Consider the following 23,197-nt stretch of genomic DNA (forward strand, 5'->3'; position numbering starts at 1 on the left):
CAGGCGGCACCTCCCGCCCGCGGCGGAGGCTGCCCCGGCTCCCGCGGAATGCGGCACTAGCACCCCCGCCCCGGCTCGGCACCGCTCCCCTCCTCCGCCTCCCCGGCTCTAGGGGGGGCTTTTTCCTCTTCGGCGTTTTCTGCCGGAGCATCCTTTTTTTTTTTTTCTTTTCACCCTTTTGGAGGAGGAGGAGGAGGAGGAAGGAGGGAGGTGTTCAATGAGGGCTGCTCGGCTCCCCCCCCCGCGCCTGAGAGGTGCTGTCCCTCCCTGAGCGGAGAAGGGGGAGAGCTGCTGGGGAGGCAGAGGCAGGTCCCGCTCCCTTGCTGTGCCGCCGAGGAGAGCGGAGGAGGGTGGTGGGGAGCGTGTCTGTGTGTGCGTGGTGGTGGTGGTTATTTATTTATTTATTGCTCCTGGTGGTTGCAGCTGGCAGACCTGGGAAGGAGTAGGCGCCATTGCCAGAAGGATTATTGCCAGGGGAGGGGAGGGGGGGGGAAGAGAGAGGAGACCCCGAGGCTCCCGAGGAAGCGGAGACAGGCAGATCTTTTCCTCCCGCCTTGGCTTCTGCCGCCGGGGGATGCGCCCGCACTGAGAGGGGCTCGGCTCCCTTCCGCCTCTCTGCCGGTTCCCCCACCCTCAGTCCTCCTCCTCCTCCCCCCCATCCAGCAGCATGCATCCCTCTCCGCGGAGACCGGCCGCTGCCACCTCCAACCCTGCCATGCTACTGCTGCTCCTGTTCCTGGGCTGGGCGCCGCCGGGCTGGGGCTGGCCGCGGGGCAGCTCCCGGGGGGCGGCCGGGTTGCCCCTCAACGCCACCACGCCGATCTCCATCATGGGCTTGATGCCGCTCAGCCAGTCCGAGGAGGACCAGAAGAGCAGGATCGGCCGGGGAGTGCTGCCCGCCGTGCAGCTGGCCATGGATCAGATCCGCAACGAGTCCCTGCTCAACCCCTATTTCCTGGACCTGCGGCTCTACGACACGGAGGTAGGGACCGCCGCGGGCCCCGCGCCTCCGGGCGCAGGGGGAGGCGCCGCCGCCCAGTCCCGGGGCGCTGCGGGTACAGGGGCGCAAGGGCAGCGCGGACGCCCGGGCCGGGGCTGCGGCTGCCGGCGGGGCCGTGCGCGCCGCCTCCGAACCGCCTTGCCCGCCCGGCCCCGCAGGCTGCCGGCAGATGTGCAGGGTACCGGCGGCGGAGGGGGAGGACGTGGAGCCGGCGGGCCGTATCCTGCCCGCCCGGCATTATCAGGAGCGGCTCCCCCGGCAGCGGGGGCTCGCCCCGCAGCCCCAGGAGTACCCTGCCCGGGAGTACCCTGCAGCGCGGGGGTGGGCCCGGACGGGTGCCCAGGCGGCGCGGGTGCTTGGCGGTGGCGGTGGCTGGGATCCGCTGCCCTTGGCACGCACGTACACCGGTGGGAGGAAGGCTGCCTCGCCCAGCGAAGCCACGGCCGCATCCCTGTGCCAGCCGCCACCCGCTCAGCAACAGATGCACGCCGGGCGCTCCGCTCCCCCGCTCCGCCAACGGGCTCACGCTGCCAGCCCGTCTTATCCCATGCGGCGACGGGACGCGAAGGGCAGCCGTAGCTTGAGAAGGAGGCGGGGAGGCTCTCGCAGGGTTCCGCTGAGTCTCCCCCGTCCCTGCCCTCCGGCGGGAGCGGCTGAGCCCTCGCCCGGGGGTGCGTGGCGGCGGCGACGGGGCGCGGAGGCGCTCGCTCCTTGGGAAGAGCTAAATTTGCAGTCCCGGTCCGCGCAGAGCGCCTCCAGCGCGGCGGGATGCCTGCTCCCGTTGCGGAGCGCTGCGAGCGGCCGGCCGTCAGGGCTGGGACAGGGGGGAGCCCGGCTGCGCCAGAAAACACGTTCCCTTTACCTGGGAGAGAGAGGCAGGGAGCGAGGCGAGGGCTTTGTCGAGTTGGTTGCCACTATCACCCGCCCACAACTGCCTTTGGTTTTTGTCACAACTTCAGTACCTGTGTGTTAGCGGAGAGTACGCGCGGGTCCGGTACCGGGGCTCCCCTGAAGATGGCAGTCGCTTCTTGTGTAATGCTGGCGGCCGGGGCTCGCTTCCAAGACAACCCCCGGTGAAGCAAGTGACTGCTGAAAACCTTCCCAGCTGTAATTTAAGGAAGCCCCTGTCTGCTCCCCTTCGGTTCTCAGGGTCCGCGGGGAACAAGCTGAGAGCAGCAGTGACAGGCTGTACTGCTTCGTGATAGTGTTTCCGTCCCTAAAATGACTACCAAAACCTCTCCTCCCAGGGTGGCTGCTTTTAATTGACGTAAATTTGTCATAGTATTTTTTTTTAGATATCTCTGAGCAGAAATGCATGGAGGGCAATACTGCTGAAGATGTCACTTAGGAAGGAGCACGCTGCCATCCTGTCGTGTTTAGTGAACGAGACTAGATACTGACAGGGAATACAGGCAATATCAGCCTAGAGTAGCTGCCTGTTTCCTTAAAAAGATGTATCTCAGGGAACTCTGCAATCGTAATGAAAAGAATTATGGGGGATTTTCTGAATGGCATTACCTGTCTCATAAAGTGAGACGTGTGTTAGGAAAAATCACAGTTCTCCTAGTCCTGTTTTCATTACATTATTCTATATTAGTTCTTCCCTTGGATTGAATTATTACAAAAATAACATATGCATAGGAATTAGAGAAGCCTTGGCAGGATCTTCCTTCATACAGTAACATCTTAATCAATAATGTGCTGCACTTTATTGCAGTCAAAATACTGTGAAGTTCTTAATAGAGATTTTGGGTTCTGAACTAGGTCGTTATCATTAAAATATTCAGGAAAAAATACCGTGCTTGTTGTGGAATGAGTATCAGTTTCTTAAAAATTGTATTTTTACTGTTTTGTACTCCAGGGACATAAGAAATCAGGGTCATGTTGCTAGCTTGCTGTGTTGCTTTGAATGCTTTTAAGCAATTAATAAATGGATGGTTATGGAATGGTAAGTCAGGCGAACGTATATGTTTGGAGTACAGTTGGATCATTATTGTGTGCTTAATAGTGACGAGTAAATAAGTTGGTGTCCATGAAGAGTGCTAGACTGGCTGCACCCAAACAGAATAGACCAATGTCTGGAATAGCCATTAAGTACCTAATGGCAGCACAAACTTTTTCACTCGGTTCAGACATTACCTTTTTCCTTCAGTGCACTTACGGTAAGCAGGAGGGTAGCTGGCTCATCATGCCCACTTGATTCTCAGCCTATTTTCTGAGGCCGCCAATAAATAGATATGCCTGAAGGGCCTGGATCCTTATCATTGCATAATCAGGGACCAGCGAGTAGTTCTCCCTCTCAGGGCTTCACAGGTGGTGCTTGTGACATTGTTGGCTCTTGAAAGAGAGAATGTAGAGCCTTGAACACATGGGATTTTTCAATAGCTTGAAAAATAATTGCAGCATATTTATAATACTTAGGAAATGTATGGCAGTGATTTACTAACTCGTGTATTCTCCCTTGTGTCTCTCCATAATCCCCCGTTGTTGCAGTCTGATCTTTGTATTGCAATTTTCCATAATGCTTTAACTAAATGCTTGTGAAAAACAATAATGAAAATAAACAGACTAGATTTTTTTTATTTTTTATTTTGCATTCAGGTAGTTTTCTGTCAAGTTTGAACTGAATATTCTAGCTTGTTTGATAGTCCTGGTGTGTATAAGGAAGAATTATAATGTCTTTACTTTCTGACCAACCATCTGAAGATCTGCAGTGTGCCTTCTAAGGTCAACTGCTGTTTGTCAGCACTTGAACTCATTAACATTTGAGTACATGAGCAGCAGCTCTAGTGTTTTTCAAAGCATTTAAATTGAATTAAGCACTTAAGTACAATGTTTAGTTTGTGTCTCAGTTGAGATTGTGTGAATTACATCTTTGTTATGAAATATGACCACAGGTTACATCATGTACAAAAATGCAGAGGCTTCTGTTTTGGGTATTTTTGATCTTTAAATGTGCTTGAAGTGTGATCCTGATCTAGCCTGGTAAAATATTTTGCTACTTCTTGGGCATGCCTTCATCTATTTGGGCATTCCTATGTAGGCTCAGTCAATGAAACAAAGCTCAAAGGTAGGCATTTGCAGAACTCTGGTCTAAGTGGCTTTACTTTTTGCTGTTCATTTCAATGAGAGTGGGAGTCTCTCTCTAGATGAGGCTCCTGGGCAAAATTTCATAACCATGTTATTTTAGAAACTCAAGAATTTATAAAGTGATCATCCCTAAAGAGTCTCATCCAAACCCCATTGAAATTAATGGCAGTAATGCACTGATTCCAGCGGCCCTTGGACCATGTCCTAGAAGTTAAGGGTACTTCATAGTTTATGGCTTCAGATCAACAACCATGATACAATAATTCTTTTTTTTCCATCCCTGTGATTGTAGCTTTAGTTGGTTGAAAAAGCAAACAAATATTTTGCAAAATAATGAAAGAAAAAACTCTACATATGCTAGAAATTGCTCAAGCTGCACATAAATCAGGAAAGATGATTTCAGCTTAAGTACCCTGACACACATCTGTTGGAGGAAAAAACCAGAATAACCCTAAAATAAAGGAATTGATCATTCTATTAGACACTATTATCAATTTCAACAGTAATTGATTTGCATCAGGCAAAAACTGACCATATAGTAGCTGGAGGAATAGGCATCTTGGAAGAAGGCAAGGGAAGTTAATGGAAGTTGGATATCTGTGCTTCTACATCTGGACATCTTCCCTCAAATATGCACTGGATTTTCTGATTTCTTGTAGGAGCAGTGCTGCAAGTGGTGTACAGACAGTATGAATTTGTTTTGAATCTAAACATGGGTAGCCAAGAAACATGTAAAGACAAGAAGTTTTTGAAGATCAATGTGAGTCTTGGCAAGCTGAAAAAAAAATCTTCCTGAAGTAAATGGGTAAATTATCACAAAGAGGAAAGAATATTTGTACTGGGGGGGTGAGATTATTTAATTTTCTCTAACTACAACAAATACCTTGTGGTAATCATGATATAATCTCATCTTTGTGTAATAATACACTCTAATACCTTTAAACAGCGGGTTGGCACAGAGGAGTGAGCTCTGGAAAATTCACAGGACTCCACAAAATCTGAAGGAAAACATGAGCTTATTGACATTTGATACATATTTGCCTTTTTCTATTCTTTAAGTAGAAAGTGCCTTTCCTAATTTATCTGACAAGAAATTACAGTATAGGCATAGTATGTGTAGACTTTATTTTCTTCTTCTTTTTTACTAAAAAAGTGCATGTGTTTTCAGTAAAACTCTCAAAGCTTAAGAAAGGCTGTGCACCCGTCTGAGTCATTCTTACCAGCTATTCTAACTTTTAAGGGACCCTGAGCCCCCAAATAAAGACGCCTCTTCCAGAAAGTCCAGTCATGAGTGCTGTCAACAAAATCCACTCATGTCTTGTTCCTGCAAGTGGAAATAGGAGAACTATTCACTTTTGCTAAGTATGGGGAACACATTATGGAAACAGGAGGGCAGGTTTGTGTCAGTGGTACAGAATAAGGTGTCTGTCCACTGGAGTTCAGTGCTCAATAACACATGGTGGTCCTCAGAGAAGGACAAAGAGCTACTGGTTGCTGTCTGAAAAACCACCATAACTGTAACAGGACTGAGCAAGGGCACCCCCCACCCCCGAAAGAAGTGCATGTGATGTGTTGGTTTGGCCCTCTGTCTCAGGAGGCATAGATCCAAGTCCCTCTAACAGTGCCTGGAATTGCAAGAGGAAGTATGGTGTACCAAAGTCAAGTAGGGTCTCTGGGGGTGAGCCCTGTCATGCTTGTGAGTGCTCTGAGCACTAAATTGTCTGGAGCCTTATTTTGATTTCAGGAGTGCTCGCAGTGGGACAGGTAAGGTGGTGTTGTGGTCATCTGAGGGTAACAGCTGAATATACAGGAGATGTGAGGGTCTGAAAGAGAGTCAGGCTTACAGCAGACAGAGGTGGTAGACTTTTGTTCTTGTATCGTCAGGTGAGCATGTGTCTGGCATATGTTGAGGCGGCTGGGTAATTTCTTACCTTCAAATATTACCGAGTTCTTTCGCTGTCTGATATTTGCAGAGAGTGAGGCATTAAAATGCACTACGCTACGTGTATGGTGACGATGGCTGTCTGCTCTGCTGGTGACACTCTGCTTGGAAGGGACGTACTTCTTTAAATAGTCAGTGTCTCCTCTGACTTTTGCGTAACATGACTCCGTTTACGACATTACCTCCTTTTGCTTTAGAGTTTTGTAAACTTGGAGGGAATCATCTAAAAGTTAAGTGTTTATGTTAATTCTATGCTGGCTTCTCCGCTGATGTTAAGATGTGGGTGGGGAGAGGAGAGAAATCATGTATTCACTGCACCCACTCCTCTGGGTGCGGATCCCAGACCTGCAGAATGTATATCCTCTAAATATCTCTGCAAAGAGACTAAAGCCAATTTCTGGCATATGTCTTGCAATTTCTTGTATAACTTATCCTATGCATACTGCAAAACACAGTTATAGAATCTTTTGATTCAAATGCCAAACACACTCCATCAGCATGGAAAAACCATTTTTTTTAATAAATCTCGGAAGAAGTACCCATTTGCATTTGAAGAAAGAGGGGAAGGCCCTATCCTCTGATGTGGTTATCAAACAGAGTTAATTACTCAAGTTTGTGGAAAAGATGGGGTGTAATATCCTGGTGATAACTGTGAAGAAAATATTTGCAAGAGGAAAATGGAGAGGAAGGAGCTAGATGAGAGAGATTTAATGATGGCATGCACAAAGAAAGTTGTTGATTCACTATTTCTATTGTTTTAATTAAATACATGTAACTGTTTGGAATGACATCATAAATAGCACTGAATATCAAGGCTACAAAACCCCATCTTGCATTAATAATCTGAGTATGATGATACATGTGCATCTCAAGCTTTGTTCTCTGCTTTCAATTTCATTGCTTTATGGATGTTCCCATGACATAAGGCAGAAGAACAATGCCTTTGAGCAAACTGCAGAACCTGGAAACCAAACAGGTCTTTCATGAAAACTCAAGTCGAGACCTTTGTTATTACAGGAAAGGAGATACTTTTCCTTAGGAAGGGTTGAACCATTGCATGCAGAAGTCTGGCTCAAGGAGTCAAGTGGTAGAAATTAACAGAGGAAAACCCCCTATGATTCATTTCGGCTCAAGTAATTTTTGGGGTAGCTGGGGTTAGCAAAGATGTGTACTGAGATCAGTGAGCACAGTTATGACTCAGTCCTGTGGAGATGTCTGTTAATACACAGCAGCCCCAGATATCCCAGGAAGCCTGTTTCAGACTCTGGGATTCCAAACTGAGATGGTACAGTGCAAATACATCTCATTTTTTCAAATTTATTTTTATGCTAGGAATCTTGGAACTAAATCAGTGACAGAGCCTCAAACTTTTCAGGAGCCAGATGCACTGTTCTCTGATTTGTGGGTCTAGCTGAGCTAGAAATGAGATTTGCAGTACTTTTGTGGTTCTTGGGCTCCAGCATTAATGGACCAGTAGCCTGACTCCTGTAGCAACCTCATTCAGCTACACCATTGCTCTGACTCAAAGAAGGCAGTGTCCCTAAGAACAGCTGGAATATGTTTTCAGTCACCCTGTGTCTCCCCTTGCCATGCCACTGACACTTAAGGGATGCCTTCTTTGCTAAGCAGGGATTTCTCTACTTGCAAATGCTTTTGCTGTGGGTAAGATCTGCTGGATTTGGGGATTGCTTGATACTGCCTGCTGAAATGGGACATACTGGGTGGCAAACACCTTTTTTTATTTCTTTTTTACCCTCTTGTGATGGAATAGCCATGTAATCTCATTGCTAAGTCAGTGATTGATGCCCAATTTCTGTGCCATTAATTTTTCATTATCGTCAGCCTTTATTTCTGACAATTTTATCCATAGTATTTTTCAAACAAGTTTTATCAAATGTGAAGAAGAAAGCTAACAAATTAAAGACAGATATCCACCTTCTGTCTGAAAACTGTACTCACAAAGAATGAAGAATATGGGGGCTAATTCATCAGGGTTGTCCAAGCTGTTGTTACTGAGGCTTCTGAGAGATGAAGGCCCGGATAACAGACTAGCTGCTGTAAAGTGAACATCACAAGTTTGAGCAATAGGATTAGAACACTTAGGTTTCCTACTATGGCCATGGTGCTTACCTTAAATAATTAATGAGTTCTAAGATCAGAGGACCATTAGGATTATCCACATCTTACCATACAGACCATGTGTTTCACCTGGGATTTCTGCCCTCTCTGCTGCAAACTGGAATATGTACTTCAGTAAACCACTTGTCATAATGTTCCCCCTTATCCCTAGACAACTTTTCTCTGTGATCTGCTTGAAACCCCTTTAAAGGTCCATTGCTATTTCCAGCTTAAATGCTACTGACCCTGCAGCTGCTGATGCCATGAGAGAAGCAGCTCCCATTTTTTTTACATACACTGCTCTCTCTGCCATACCTTCCCAGCTCCAGGCTTGGGACATCACCAGCAAGAGAGGGGGATCAAGGCTTTCTGACTTTTATGGCTGTCTAGGGGATCCTTCCCTTGTATGAGGAACTCTGATGGATTTGATCCTGATGGAATCAAAGACTTCTTTGCTTTGGCAGATTGTCACAGACTTCATGTGGAAACCTTGTATGCTTGCTTCTTTGCAAGCTGGGTCTGCCAGACTCATGTGCTCTGTTGCTGAGTAGATAGTTCTGCAGAACCTTTTTTGAATTCTTGGCTGAACTGATTTTCTTCTTTACACCTACCTTTTTTTTGACCTATTTTGCCACAATCCCCATCAGAGGAACTTATACTCTCTGTCTGATTAAGTTATTTCCAGAATCTCATTTATTTTATTTATTAAATAATCACCACCACATATCTCTAAAAGAACCTACTCTTTGAATCTTTTATGTCATTAAAGTAGTTATGTATTCTAATTTGCCATTTACCTTGGGTAGGCCTCAGTTTCTGCTGCAGCTTCGTTGAACTACAGAATTATGTGAAGAATCATGTGCACAATAGGTGTCTAAGTAACCATTTTACATCCAAAACCTCCAGAGACAAAGAGTAAGAGGCCCCTTTTGGGATGCTAATTAACTTCCTTTCCACTGTTTACTGCTCCTGTTTTCACAGGGAATTAAGTGTTTTTCTAGCAAGGAATAAATCTCTTTCTTTACTATTTTTACTCTATATGAAGGGGCAGTTTTTGACGCACTAACACTTAGTGTGGTACAAAATACAACACATAACATTTTTCAAGCACTGTCATTCAGATACACCTTCGTGAGTATCTTATCAGCAACATGTAGGTATATTTTAGTATACACATGGCATAAAAATATTAAGCTCTGTGTTTTTGTGGGGTCTTCCATATAATTTTAAAGTTCTGTAAAAGCACCTTCGGTTTTGCTTTCCATTCTCCCCTGTGAATTTGGCAAGCCCGAAGTATAAATAATTTACAGGAGGTTGACCAAGAGAGAAAGCCAACTTTCTCTTTGTTTTTCCCCATTCACTTTCTCTCTTTCTAAACATTACAAGCAGGACCAAATTCCATGTTGTTGCTGAGAGTCTAATCTGGAGGGATGTGCTAGTGGCAGCAAGACTGTGCAATGTAGCAAAATAAATTAAGTTGCAATAGTTGCCTGTATATAAAGTGACAAAAAAAGTTGTGCATCTTTAAACTTTGCCAAGCTCCTCTCTTCTCCTGATTTTTTGCTGTCAAGCATGCTAATAATATCAGCTACACATCATTTTTTCTTTTTTTTTTTTTAAGAGTTTCTAGTTAGGTCCCTGAACTAAAGATTTGCTTTCCAAAAGCATGGAGTGATTTGCATTTTCTGTCAACAACAGTGGGAATTGCTGAATGCTCAGCACTTTAGAAAGCCAGCCCACCTATGAAAATGCAACGTGCTTCTATGAGGAGGAGACCTAGAATTGCCACTTTTAATTAAGAACAAAGGCACTCATCATTACTTGCTTTAAATTTTCAAATTGCCTGGTGGAATAAAATGCTGATTTCACTCAGCCTTTGGGACAGAGATCTTTTCAGGATCCATGGCAGTATTAAATATCTTTTAAAATTAGATTATTACATCTCAAGGATCTTGTAGTTGAGAAATATGCAAGGTACGGATATTTTTAAAAACCAATCAATTAAAAAATAGTAAATTTTTTAATTAACACATATTTGGAAGTGGTGTGTTTGACCTTGGCAAAAATAACAGTTTGTATGAAGTAAACAAGAGGAGTGGCATGGTGGGAGTACTGTGTCCCTAGGGCCTTATTACCCAAGGCAGGTCTATATGGCTGGCACAATTATGTCATGGGTGGGTATCAGGAGGTGTTATCTCAATGTCAGCAGAAGCCCTTACTGTAGTTACAGCAGCAAACATCTTTTTTAACAGATTGAGCAAAAGTTATTTCATGAAAAGGGGATAGTTTACTGAAGGGTAGAAAGTGTGTTTTCCTTAACCACTCAAAAGTTTGGTATTATTAGAAATAATTTTTTCATCCACTATAGAGCAAGTTACCAATTAAGCCACCTCTGAACATTAAACTTGATAGACTGAATTGCTGCTTTTGTGTTGTTTTTTTTTTTTCTCAGCTTTTTATGTGTTCTTGTGTCTTTCTTTTCAATCTTTTGCAGTTTGTCATCTTCATTCTCAAAGTGTTGCCACTAGAATTTGATCTATTACTTCAGGAATAATCTCACCATTGCTGTATATACTTGTAATTTTATCTCTTTTCTTCAAGCCTCCTGTTCAGAATGGAGGAAATTAATTTGATCTTTGTGCTGCACTGCTAGGAAAGAGGAAAAGGAGGCAGAGAGGAGATTTTCAGGCTACACATGAGGAGTGAGACACTAGGGTTTGAGGCAAAAATAAATTTTCATTTGCTTTCTCAAAATGAATCTCTCTAACTACAAGCAAATCTAGTCAGACTTGGTAGTGGTGCCTTTGGTCTTAAAATCAAGTCAAACATGGTTAGAAGGGAAAAAGGGATTTTACCTTGGTATCTATTTGAAGGATCCTTAGGTGCACTACATCCAGGTCGAATGCACCTCAATGCCCACCACAATGCACACCACAGTGCACACCCCCAAAAGATCTGGTATAACATTATAGGTCTTACTAATTAGCATATCTATCAAAAATTCCCCAATGAGAGGCTCAAGTGAGCCCCCCTCCCCAAGGAGCCTTCCCCTGATGGTTCTATCTTGGTTTACAAAATGTGTTCTGGAGAGGACCTTGGGGTCTGGGGCACACTGATCCCTACCTACGAAGCTTCTAAAATGTTTGGTCTCCTAGCTTGACAAACAAGTCCAAGAATGTAGGCAAAAGCACTAAGGGTACAGAAGTTGTAAAGAGGTATAAAAGGGATTTAAAAGAAAAGGCAAAAATTCATCATGACATCAGTAGGACAGGTGGACATAGATAGCCTGGTCACTTGGATGGTGTTATGGGACGTAAATAATTTTAGCTGAATAGCAGCTGCTTAAAAAGCTGGGACACGTTACAGCAGATAGTAGTGTCTTGATAGTGAAGCTGCTCTTGGCAATAGGTAGAGACTTGGTGTCAATGTCACAAGAGGAGTTGCCATCCACAGTAAATGTATTGGTTTCCAATACATTACCAAGGTTTCCTAGGATGTGAGAGTGCTCTGTACTCTAATTACACTGAGCAATTAAGCAACAAGAGCAGAGGCACATGGGACAAGAAAGGGTGAATGATAACCTGCTTTGAAAAAACTAACGTGAAGCTGGGATTAGAACATCCTATAAATGTTAATGGGTGTTACTCAAGGGGGAGGAAGCTGTGTGTGGGAGGCGTGAGGTGACATATAGCTTAAATATATAGCCAGCCTTTAACACAGTTAATACAGTCTAAAATCAACCTCTTACATGAACTAATAACTGTTTAAGTGATTTACAGTTCAGAAATACTGATCAGGGGATTGAGAACTGAATTTAAAATGCTATAAAACCAGAGGATAATGTGGCAAGGCGGACAACACCGAAAAGATCTCTCCTTTGGAAAGTATTGGCTATGGACGACACATTTATGCCAGGTGTTTGGGGTTTTTTCTATTTTTAATTTCTCAGGACTGTGCTTCTACGAGGGACCACAATTTCCTCCTACAGTTTCCCTCATTCAGAGAGGAATTATTACTCAGTTTGTGTGGAACTCACAAAGGAGATGCCAACAGTGAGTCATCTGGTCACCAGCTCTGTCCTAAGGCTTTCAGCTAAATCTTGCAAAAGCTACCTTAATGTACTGAACAACAGTACCTTTGATAAAGCTCCCCAAAACAGTGTGGAAGTGTTTAAAGTCAAATGGCCTTCTGACACTGAAAACAAATTTCAAAGTTAGTTCTATTTCAAATGCTTCACATTTGAGAAATGGATGTAAGATGCAGTGAGTTGATCTACCATCTTAAAATTTCATCATTGTTATGTTTTAGTAGTAAATTTTGAGGGTATTGGGCAAACTCACTTGAAAGACTACCTTCAAATGTGTGACAGGGGCTTAGTAATATGCTTTTGTATGTATTAAGACTCAGCAGATGCTATCCTGAAAACGAAGCTGATACCTGTATGATCAACCACGAGCGTGGCAAATATGGCTATTTTATTCATCAAAATGAAAACACACAGGCTTTTTTTGATGCAAGTTTTACAGGATTAATTAGCAATAAAAATACTATATAAGAAACAATTGTCTGGTTAGATAGTCAAATGTTTCTGTCAGAAAGCAGATTTTCAGGACACAAGCAACCGGAGGCTGCTCCTGTTCATAATTTTGTTTGCTCCTTTGCCAGGCACGGGTTAAATGCAGCAATGCTGAGGGCACACAGAAGTAGCACCAGAAGAGGACTGGTCTAGTTTGAAGCTGATCATGTATAGAATAAGGGGATGCTCCCTTAAATGTGTGTCCATCCATATGGTGCTGAAACTGATTTCATAGCCTCTGATAGGCCATTGCCCTCTCATGAATTTAAAGACACTGGCTGAGCAACAGCGGTTCAGTGAGGTGTGGTGGCAGATCTGTGTCTTTTTGAACACTGAAGGGGATATTGGATAGTCAAACCACATTTTTTCTGTTATCTACCTGTAAGCCAAAGCTATGACTCAATGGAGCCCCATGTACCCACTTAGCTGGTAGGAAGATTTAGGCATAGGAGGAGCAGCAGTTCAGAGCACCTCAGCTGCTCAGGTTTGGCAGCATGAATGCCTGCTTTCCTCTCCTCTCCATTAGTGTAGTCAATGCTGAAATAATGCTGGTAAGGAAGGCTGGCCCAAGGACTATTCACCAACAAAATCCTGTTTAAGCCTCTAAGAAAGGTATTAAATGGGATTTAAGCAACATCTTGGCCTATACTGGCCCTCTGCTCAGGGAAAAATTTAATCTCAAGTTTAAAAAAAAAAAATTAAAAATATGTTTTCAGTAATCACATTATAGAATCATAAGACTTAGGAATGGAAAATACCTATTAAGTCATTGTGTTAAATTGTTGCTATGCAGACTGTGCTATGAGAGTGTGCTTCCTACTCAGTATTGTGCCCGGACAATGTGTTAAATTTCTCAGTCTAGGAAATGTCCATAATAAATTTTGACCTTCCTGCATTTGATTTGTCCATAGCCTTGCACAGGAAGAAAACCAGTATCTCCTTCCCCACACGAAGGGCTCCACGCATCCTTGCTGCTTTCTGACTATGGGCAATGGTGATGAAGGAAAGCAAGGGCTATGCAAGGTTTTTTCACTACCCTAAGCAAGGGTATTTCTTTTTCACTCTGTGTTTGTGTATAAGAATGCATTGGGCTCTTTTCTTGTCTATCCAGTTGCACAGGTATCTTGGCAGAAGAGTCACTGTAGACAGATAGTGATGAATTGAGTGTATCTCCTGCTTGGAGCTGTTTGCTGGGCTCAAGGTAGACATTATTTGCTTATTTATTCATTATTATTTTGCTCTTTTTACTTTTATTTTTCTATTTACTTCCATGCCCTCATGTCATGCAACATATAGATTGTAATTATAAATTAGAATGTTTATAACTAGAATTTATTTGGAGATTTTCTGTAAAAACTTCTTAGTTACATGTCAGTTTCAGAATAATTTGTTGACCTGGAACACCATGTTTTTAAAATTAAAATTAGACAAGCTACTCTTACCTTCTGCAGCAAACCAGTAGTTTCTTTTTTTTTTAAATGTCAGCCATTCACAAAATAAATTGCCAAGCTCTGAACATATAATTTCAAATTTGATTTATACCAAATTAACCTTCTGCTTATGAGCCCTTCCATTTTTTTTCCTTTCAGATTATTGAGTCATGAAAACCTTTGAGGTTTCAGGTTTCCATCCCAGCTTGGCACAGGGAATTCTTTTGAAACCTTGAGTTTCCACAAGATGGTGAAGCAGTTTGCTATTCAGCTGCATATATAACGAGACTTGCTGAAAATAAGAGTTTTTTTCTACTCAAAGAGGCAAGCATCTCCCAGATGTCCTTCCTTTCCCTGCCCCTGGGCTTGGCCCCTGTGTTTCCTTCCCTTGCCTATGACAGCATTCCAGTAGGTGTGGGAGGCTTCCTGTGGATGGGGAGAGCTTGAATGGAGGAAAGGGGTCACCCACGCGGCTGCCTCGAGAACAGGGGCATTGCTGCTGTGAAAGGGGCAGGGAAGGAGGTGCTTGTCTGAGGGGTGAGGCAGGCTGCAAGTCCTGGGGAGCAGAGGTGCAGGTTCTTCTCTGGTGTGGTGATCCTATGTATAATCCCTTCTCACCCTGGTGAGTTTTGATTAGCAGCAGGGAAGATTTTCTCCAGCATTACTATTTTCTCTGCATTTCTGCATGTACAGCATCCGTTCAATTTCGTAGCCTGGCATAGGACTTGGAAAACTGCAAATAGTGTGCTGAAATTACTTAGCTAGCTACAACAGTATGTGAAATGCCTGTCAAAATCTATGTGACTGTACATGGGAGGAGCAGACCTGAATGATGAATTTTCTCACAACTACCACTGATTTTAAGGAAAGCATGGGGTTTCTGACAACAAGCAGAACCAGGAAAAGGATGTACAGCTTTAGGCTGATGCAGCTTTTGCACTAGAAGTATATAAGATATTATCGATATACAAAAACTTCATATTCTCTGTTTGATGTGTATGAAGCCAATAGAAAATATGTTTGTGCAAGATAAAACAAGCTGAAGCAATCTTCTGACCCAATGGCATACAGGTTGCTGTACGCAACTCAAATGACTTCAGTATGCAACCACTTTCATCAACCCCTAGAATATCTATTTTCAAAGGAATCATATGAGTTTGTGTATTGATTTGTCACCTGTGGTTGAATATTTCTCCTACAGAATGTTTAAAATGACACATGTTTAAAATTAGACTTGGCAGGGCAATTTGCCTAGAGATTATTCTTGTGAAGTATTGATTCACAGCATTGCTGTGAGCTGGATTACTGTCCAAACTGGAAAAGCCAGTCGTTGAGAGGTCTTTATCCTTTAATAACAATTAGCTGCTTTCTTAGAGGGACAGCCGACTGAAGCAAAGGAAAGCCGCAAAATGTCGGGCAACCAGGGAATCTAAGGCCTTCTCTTCAGGGATGTGGACTGCTGGCGAAGAGAAAGAAAAAGAAGAAAAGCACCAAAAAAGATGGTTTTCTGGAGCTGGAAACTAGACACACTGATGCTGTTTGTGTTACTAATAATTAGGTGCTCTGAGGAAATGAATCGGACGCGCCTCTCTCTTCTCGGGGTTTTACCCACCAGCTGCCTGATTGATCAGAAAAACCTAACGGCAGATGTGTTGCCCGCGGTCCATTTAGCCTTGAAACATTTATACAAGCATAAATGGATGTTGAAGAACTATGAACTCCAGATATCATTCCATGATACACAGGTAAATGGACATAGGTGTAGAGTTGTGCATTGTTTGAGCCCCCTCTGTGAGCACAATTCAGAATGCTTGTGACTGAATCCCTTCCCAGCAAACCCTGCTCTGCTGAAGTACAGCGAATGTGGCTGTCCAGAAAAGTTTGGGCTCTTGGGTGGATGCCTGACTGTGATGTGATTCTTGCAGTGCAATTGTGTCCTACTGGTGCTAGAAGCAGGAATAACGAGTGTGCAAATTTGGGGGGGTTGCAAGCACCTATGGCTCTTGAAGAGTGGCTGAGGTTCCCAGAAAGTGATCCCCAAATCCATGGCTGGAAGAGTCACTCTGTTCTTCTGCACTGTCTTCTGCATCTTGCTCTTCCAGCTTTCCACAGTAACAGCTTTATAGATCGCTGCCTTTCTCTTCCTGCTTCTGCATGAGCAGGAGAGAAGCCTGTGCTGTGCTGTCAGAGCAGGGTGGTGGTGCCAGTTTAAGGAAAAATTAAAGGCTGATATGAGAGGTGAGGGTATATAAAGAATATTGATAAAATGGGGATATAAAGAGTATAGTGATTATATCTGTTTTTGTAATTGTTTCAAAGTTGAGAGAGGCTTCTTTTAGAATTGAGATATCTTTTCACCTTCCATACAGAAATTAAGGAAATCTGTTTCTAAAACAGGTCTTTTAGTCTGGCCAAAATAATTGCAACAAAATTAAGAGGAGGAGCTCATATATCAGGGCGATCTGGGACTGTAAACATATTCTTAAGGAGATTGTCACTGATACGAATTTCTGTTTCCTAAATCAGAGGCATGTGGTGGGGCAGATGCCCTCAGACTCATACGCACTTACAGGCTCCCTATGGTGCTTAATATTTTGAAGTTGCAAAGTAGTGTGTCTCAACATATTTGCTTATCTATGTCTTTAAACATGGAATGTACTGTTATGATGAAGTTATTAAAATTTGACATTATTGCACCAATAACAGTTGTGCTGTGTTATATAATGGGAAGAAGGTATGATACATCTTCCTTCGAAACTCTAGAATATTAGCCAAGGGAGAAATTAGAATGTAATTTTAATAGTGTATTTGGTTCATAAGCACTTATGTATAATTTTTGAAGTGCTTAACATGTAACAAACATGATCCCATATGCTATAAAATTACTCGAGGATTGCTTCCATGTTTAATAATGGAACACAAATGTATCAACTGCATGTACTCATTAAGAAAATATCTGTCTTGTAAATTACTTTTAATACAATTATTTATTGTTTTATTTATTTGTCTGTATGTTCCTATAGATATGCAGTCCTGAAAAATGTGTATTTCTTAGTTTGTCATGTAAAAAGAGTAACATATCAGTTACATTTCAGCTTAAATAAGTGGAAAGTGTGGATGTGAGTTTAAGTGGACAGCAACTAAAACCTACTGGTATTTGCTCAGATTCAGTGTTTCGATTGGGCTGTGGGCAGTTTTGTGGAGGTGGAGGTTTATTTGTTAATTGTGTTTACGTAGTTTCCAGTTCTAGGAGCAACTCCAAAATATTTTTCCCCACATAAATATTCAGTGGATTTGAATTGCAGAACTTCAGCTCTGTTGCACTGACCTCTCAATTTGAATTGAAATATTGAAGTAATCTATAATTATCTTTTTGAAATAACCTCTGGAAAAAGACATGTCATGGTGACTTGTAAGAGATTAACAAAATGAGGATCCCTATGATTTCTGATTTTTCTTCCTGGTTCTGAGAGTAGAGTACACACTCTTGAGTTTTAAGTATTGATTACAGACAAGCTACAGAGCTCCTTGTATTTAATTGTTTCTTAGGGACAGTATGGATGCAGGAGAGCTGATTTTTTTAATGTTGTGAGCCTAGATTTGCCATATGTGACCTTATACAACCTTTGAATTAGCTTCCTTTGAAGTAGAAAATATGGATATTTGTCTCTTTGGACGCAAGATCTGTCATGAGGGGGACAGATAATTGACTTTTTGGCATAGTTCACTAGGAAGAGAGAAAAGTTACATCGAAAAGTACTTGTGTTGCTTCTGCTGAAATAAAAAAATGGAAAGAAATCATGGGTCCCAATATATGATGATGCACAGGGCTTGAAAACAGCGTTGTAGTTGCATTCATGAGCAAAGGGAGCAGAGCTGTGCTCTGCCATGAGCCCCTGAAGTTTTGAACCCACATTCTCTGCTGCCCATGTGGGAGCACTGCCCTTTCACAAGGTAGGATGTTTTGTGCAGGGTGTTCAGTCTTTGGCTTTGCTACTGTTTTATTTCAACTAATTAAGCTGTCACGACTCCAGAACGTGAGTGGTGACTGTGAGTCAGGGGGAGCACGCTTGCAAGAGCTGTCTGAGTTCTTCGTATTAAATGAAGCTACTTCATCTGGAGCCTTTGGTAAACTTTCTTCAGCATACTTTATTAACCTGGTGGCTTTGGCACTGAGCTGAGAATGGAATGCTTTCTTTGACTGATGTCTCTCAGATCTCCCATGATTAAACGTGCATTTCCTAATTACTGTGTTGTCAATTCCTTTTAAGTGGGACTCCCTTGAAAACTCATGATGTAGCACTTTCACGTTAAAAAAATGCTTAAATATTCACTAAGAATGAAAAGCAAGCAAATGAAAGTGATCTTGTAGTTCGGTAAATGGCTGCTTATCCATCAAACGGTACATCGATGTCTGCAATGTTTATTTATTTATACCAGAAGGACAGTGTTAACAGGACTGATGTATCTCTCTATTCCAGCCACCCCAAGCAGTGGCAGCTTGGGGAGGTGTGTTTCCCTGCCTCTAACTGAGGGAGGCCTGAACCTGGTTTGTGTAGAGAGCTCAAATCCTTGAAATGTTGGACAAAGGATGTGGAAAGGCAGAAAAGCTGCCTTCTGCAGATTTGTGAATCCAGCCATGGAGCAGCTTTTTTGTGCAGTAGGGGAAATTATGCCCTTGAGATTTTCACCCATGGGGGTGGGCAGCCAGGTATAATTGAGCTGTCTGGGTATCACATTATTTCTGTCTTTCACCGTATGGCTGACATCTGGAGTCTCTCCTTCTACGCTGTCCTCAGGGTGATCAGGCTGGTGGATTCTTACAGGCTTAAGCAAACCTAAAAATAGTTTTACTGTTGTGTAAAGAACAATTATGTTGGTTCTTCAAAGTTATTTTTCTTTTCTTACCTAGTTTTTTGAGTTAGTATCCAGTTAAAAGGATGTGAAGCCCGGGCTTTATTAGCAATGGCATTAACAAGGAAGGTTTGCGTTCTGTAATTAGGGCATGGCCTGAGCAAACGAATAGACTTTACCACTGGGATTTTCTGAGTAGTGCTGATTTGCACTCAGATTGCTAGTTGACACTTGGCTGAGTCTATCCTAATGTGTATCATTTTTGACAGGAATGCTACAACATGTGCCAGTCTAACTTAAAAGCTGCTTGTCTTTTCTTTGTTAGTAAACTGATTCTTTTGTAATGGAATGACATAGTAACATGATAGCTGTGTGTCAGCTCATTTAAAGGCATGTTTTTCCATTCTTATTAAAAAAAATGCAAAAAGTAAAACCCCAAGCCCCCTAAAACCCAGCAGTGGAACAGTCACAGAAAGTGACATTGGTAAGCAAATTATTTCTAAACTGAAAATTTCAAGGCATGCTGGTTTTCTTATCCTACCTAAATAAGAAAAAAAATCTGCTTCAGGCTTAAGATGCAATAAACTGAATCATTACAGTGGTTTTAGATTGTAAGTGTACATTAATTACTTAAAAGTGAAGACATTTTGCAATGACATTAGGATACATCGCCAGTATTATTCCATAAACAAGACAAAATAACTACTGGTTTTTGTGTGTGCAACTCGTTGCATACAATGTGTAACTTCACCTTGTACATTCCTGCATTCTGGGATGCTTTATGAATCAGTTTGCCAAGACAGGCATGACAAAAGCATCCTGTTTTGTAGACTTGACAGTTTGAAAACGTCTGTAAATTGGTGTCCTAGGAAGTTATTAAAAGACCATGTACTTGTGTGCTGATTTGAGACAAATTTGGAGGAAAATATCCTCTGATAGAAGGCAGGTTACAACCACCCCTGCCCCACCAGGTTTGGGAAAAAAAAATTTGCCTCGGAGGAAAGTGAAATAGATAAAAAACCTATTTATTTAACAAACACACAGGAAAAGGATAATAATGCTAAATAATAAAACCTCTCACTGTGGAGAGAAAACCTGGGAATATTTCAGAGTCCTTCCGTAGGTGTGGTCTCTCTCCTCCTCCTTGGAGCTGGGTCGGTGTGGGCCCACCTCCAGGGCCTTGGTGGAAAATTCTCCCAATGTGTTCTGATGTTGAAACAGTCCAGAAGAGAAGAAGGGAAAAACCCGAAGTCCCAGGAAAACAAAGTTCAACTCTCCATCTCCCTCTGGAGAAAAGGAGCCGAAAGCTGGCTGAAAAGCAAGAAGGGTGCTTCCTCTGCTCTTGCTACCGTAGAAACATGCAGAGAGGGATAGCAGTGATCTTGGAGCACAAAACTGCTTTTGAAAAGCTCGCTCAGTTTTTTTCTCTTCCCCCTCTTGGACTCAGTTTAAAGGCACAGAAATTCATTTCTGGGCATAGAGAGGCGATAGGGGATACACACCATAAAGTCACCCCAAGACAACATGGTAAGCCAGTTCTTGACATCTAAAATTCACATGAACAAGGTACTCTATTTTGCCTTTCAGGGAATGCAGTTTCTCAGTACAGTATTGTAGGCATGAAAATTGTGAACAATAAAATACTTGTCGAAATGCTAATTTTAGCTTTCCTAAACTACCCCTATTATTGGAACCCTCTAACTGAAAACAGGAAGAAAAGTGTTTTGTTGCCTATGTTTTTCAACCCAAAAAAGTCTTAATTATGATTCCTGGCGATATCGCTTTGTTTTCCAAATCATATACTTAAAAAAAAATGATTATAAGCTTGGCTAAATTCCTTATAAACAGTTCTTTTGAACTGTCATGAAAGGTATCCAGTTTCAGTTTTATTTTAATGTTTCACTTTCCAGTGCAGCAGGGGTTCAGAGTTGTACAAAGGGTGCACAGTCACCTTATGTTAACCCTGTCTAAATGTTATTTGAGCTATTTCTCATATAGCAGAAAGGAATGTAGCTTTTCTTAACTTTTGGCCCCAAAAGACTCAGTCTTTATCCGCTGATGCAATTCTATCTTCTTAGTGTCACCTTTCATTTATTTCAGGCCTTTGAAACTGCTGTGTTTAATGCACCTTACCCATACGAGTGCTGCACATGCAGACATCTGGTATGAGAAAAATTATTTGGGCCTGGCATTTTTGTTTTCCTGCTACTGCTTCTGAGCTGTAAGGAATTTGAGCAGAGGAGTTAGTTGATGAATCCAATGAGGGCTGACAGTGCAGGAGAGGGGTTTGGCGCTGTGAAGCCGGGGATGTTCCCAGGCATGTCCAGGGCAGAAGGGCTCCAGGCTTCAGCTAACCTGGGTTTGGAAATGTGGGCTGGGGATATCTCCCTTCAGCTAGTGTGCCAGGGTTCTTGTTCCATCAAGGAGTAGGCCCTTCTATGTGGAAAAATTCATCTAACCTATTTTAGGTGACTATTTTTAAGATAAAAAGAATTGTATACTAGAGAAAGCCTATTTTTTTTGTGAAGTATAAAGGGAGCCTCAGCTGAGTAGTGTAGATGCAGATGTCTCCTATGTGGAGGTCTGTATTACATCAGCTAGAGACTACCCTGGTGTCTGGGGGAATTTTAATGTAAACCCCTGTAGTAACAATGCATTTCCATCACCTTTGATCCTCCATGGGTTTCAGCAGATGGTCCAGAGAGCTCACTTCTCACCACCCGCACTTCATCTTTATTGGTTACAAAATATTCTTCTTTGGTCTCTCATGTCTAGCCAGAAAAGCCTGGAAACCAGGTCAGCAGTGCCCTGTGGTGTGTTGGGACGCAGGGTGGTGGCAGCACAGTGGCCAGGAGTGCAGACCAGGAAGCTCTTCCGTGCTGACCCTGTGGACATCCAGGCTGTCCCTCACCTGAGCTGAGGTTGGGCTTCTGCTGCTGTGTGCTGTGGGGCTGTGCCTGGGGAGGGCCTCACCAATTAAAGCTTTTTCATAGGTGAAATGTTAGATGCTGGGAAACATGTCCTGCACTCTGGTCCTGCTTTTAGCTCCTGTATAAAGAGAAAATTGTGAGGAGAACTATTCATGTGGAGCACAGTTTCTTTCAAAATCACAAGCACTGTGAAACCACATTACTATCACCACACCTTAATTTCAAAAATCAAGGAAGGATAGTTTAGATAGTCTTGACATAATTTTTGAAATTGCATGCAGTTGTATATTCCTTTCAAAATTAGTTTCAATTGTGATGGCAGTGTTTTTCTCTATATTCCACATTAAAATGAAAATAAAAGAATCAAAATTTGAATTATTGTTTTTATTAAGATTAAACATTCACATCAATGAAAAATTAATTCTTTTCAGAATTCTCTTTCATGGAGAAATCCAATGTTCAGGATTTTCTGCTCCTAATAGCATGAAAACCACTTGCAAAACTTCACAGATCACTTGATCCTGTTCTGCACCTCCCGCTCATATCTCCTCATGAATGTTTTCCTTCTGTGAAATTCTACACATACATGTTTTGTGATCTTTGTTGTGAAAGTTTCATAAAATGCCTCTTTTTGAATTTGAAAATAAAAAGGGAGATCCATCAGAACCAACAAATTCTGGAAACGTTAATGCATTTAAGTATGCTTTGTTTAGGGTAAATTCAAGGTTTTAAGATGTATTATTTTTGAATGGATCCAAATGTCTGGTGAATACTGTTGCTTTTGGAGCAATTTGCTTGATTTTGATTTGCCATGTGGGCAGGCAGTCTCTAAAGAAATGCCACCAGTGACATCTCTACTCTGCTGTCATTCTCAGACACATCTTGCAATTTCCTTAGCTTTCACTGTAAAGCAGTGATAAAACAATGCAGGGGCCTCGTGAAGGCAAAGAATTAAAAAGGCCACAAAGCCTGTTGTTAAGTTCTGGATCACTTGTAGCTAGGCTAAAGTGTAGCAGCCTCACAAACTGCTCTGAGAATGGTGACCTGCTGGACAACTGGTACAGAAGTAAACCAGGGTTTGTTTCAAAGTAGGAGGTGGCAAGACCACTTGATTGATTTGAGTAGTTCCACTGAAGGATTAGACATTTCAGCTTTGCATCACAATTAAACTTTGTCAATTTTTTTTGCATAGGCAATCTTTTAAACTAAAAGTGTCTTTTACTTTCAGGTACTATCTATTCACTTTTCCGATACCAA

At 42.4% G+C, this 23,197-nt stretch overlaps 1 protein-coding gene across 2 annotated transcripts in view; it reads left to right on the top strand.

The window, feature by feature from the left end:
- The first annotated feature begins 250 nt into the window (after window positions 1-250).
- GABBR2 (gamma-aminobutyric acid type B receptor subunit 2) overlaps window positions 251-23,197 on the top strand; it is a 473,703-nt gene continuing 450,756 nt past the window's right edge. The window contains exon 1 of one of the 2 annotated variants that reach the window (XM_032119790.1): window positions 251-982. In XM_032119790.1, coding sequence (XP_031975681.1) covers window positions 668-982 — 315 coding nt within the window. In that variant the 5' untranslated portion in view covers window positions 251-667. Of the gene's footprint in view, window positions 983-15,541; window positions 15,902-23,197 lie in introns of those variants that run through there. The other variant, XM_032119799.1, reaches the window with a different exon arrangement.

The sequence above is a fragment of the Corvus moneduloides genome, chromosome 1 (genome assembly GCF_009650955.1).
Source record: "Corvus moneduloides isolate bCorMon1 chromosome 1, bCorMon1.pri, whole genome shotgun sequence".
Classification (NCBI taxonomy): domain Eukaryota; kingdom Metazoa; phylum Chordata; class Aves; order Passeriformes; family Corvidae; genus Corvus; species Corvus moneduloides.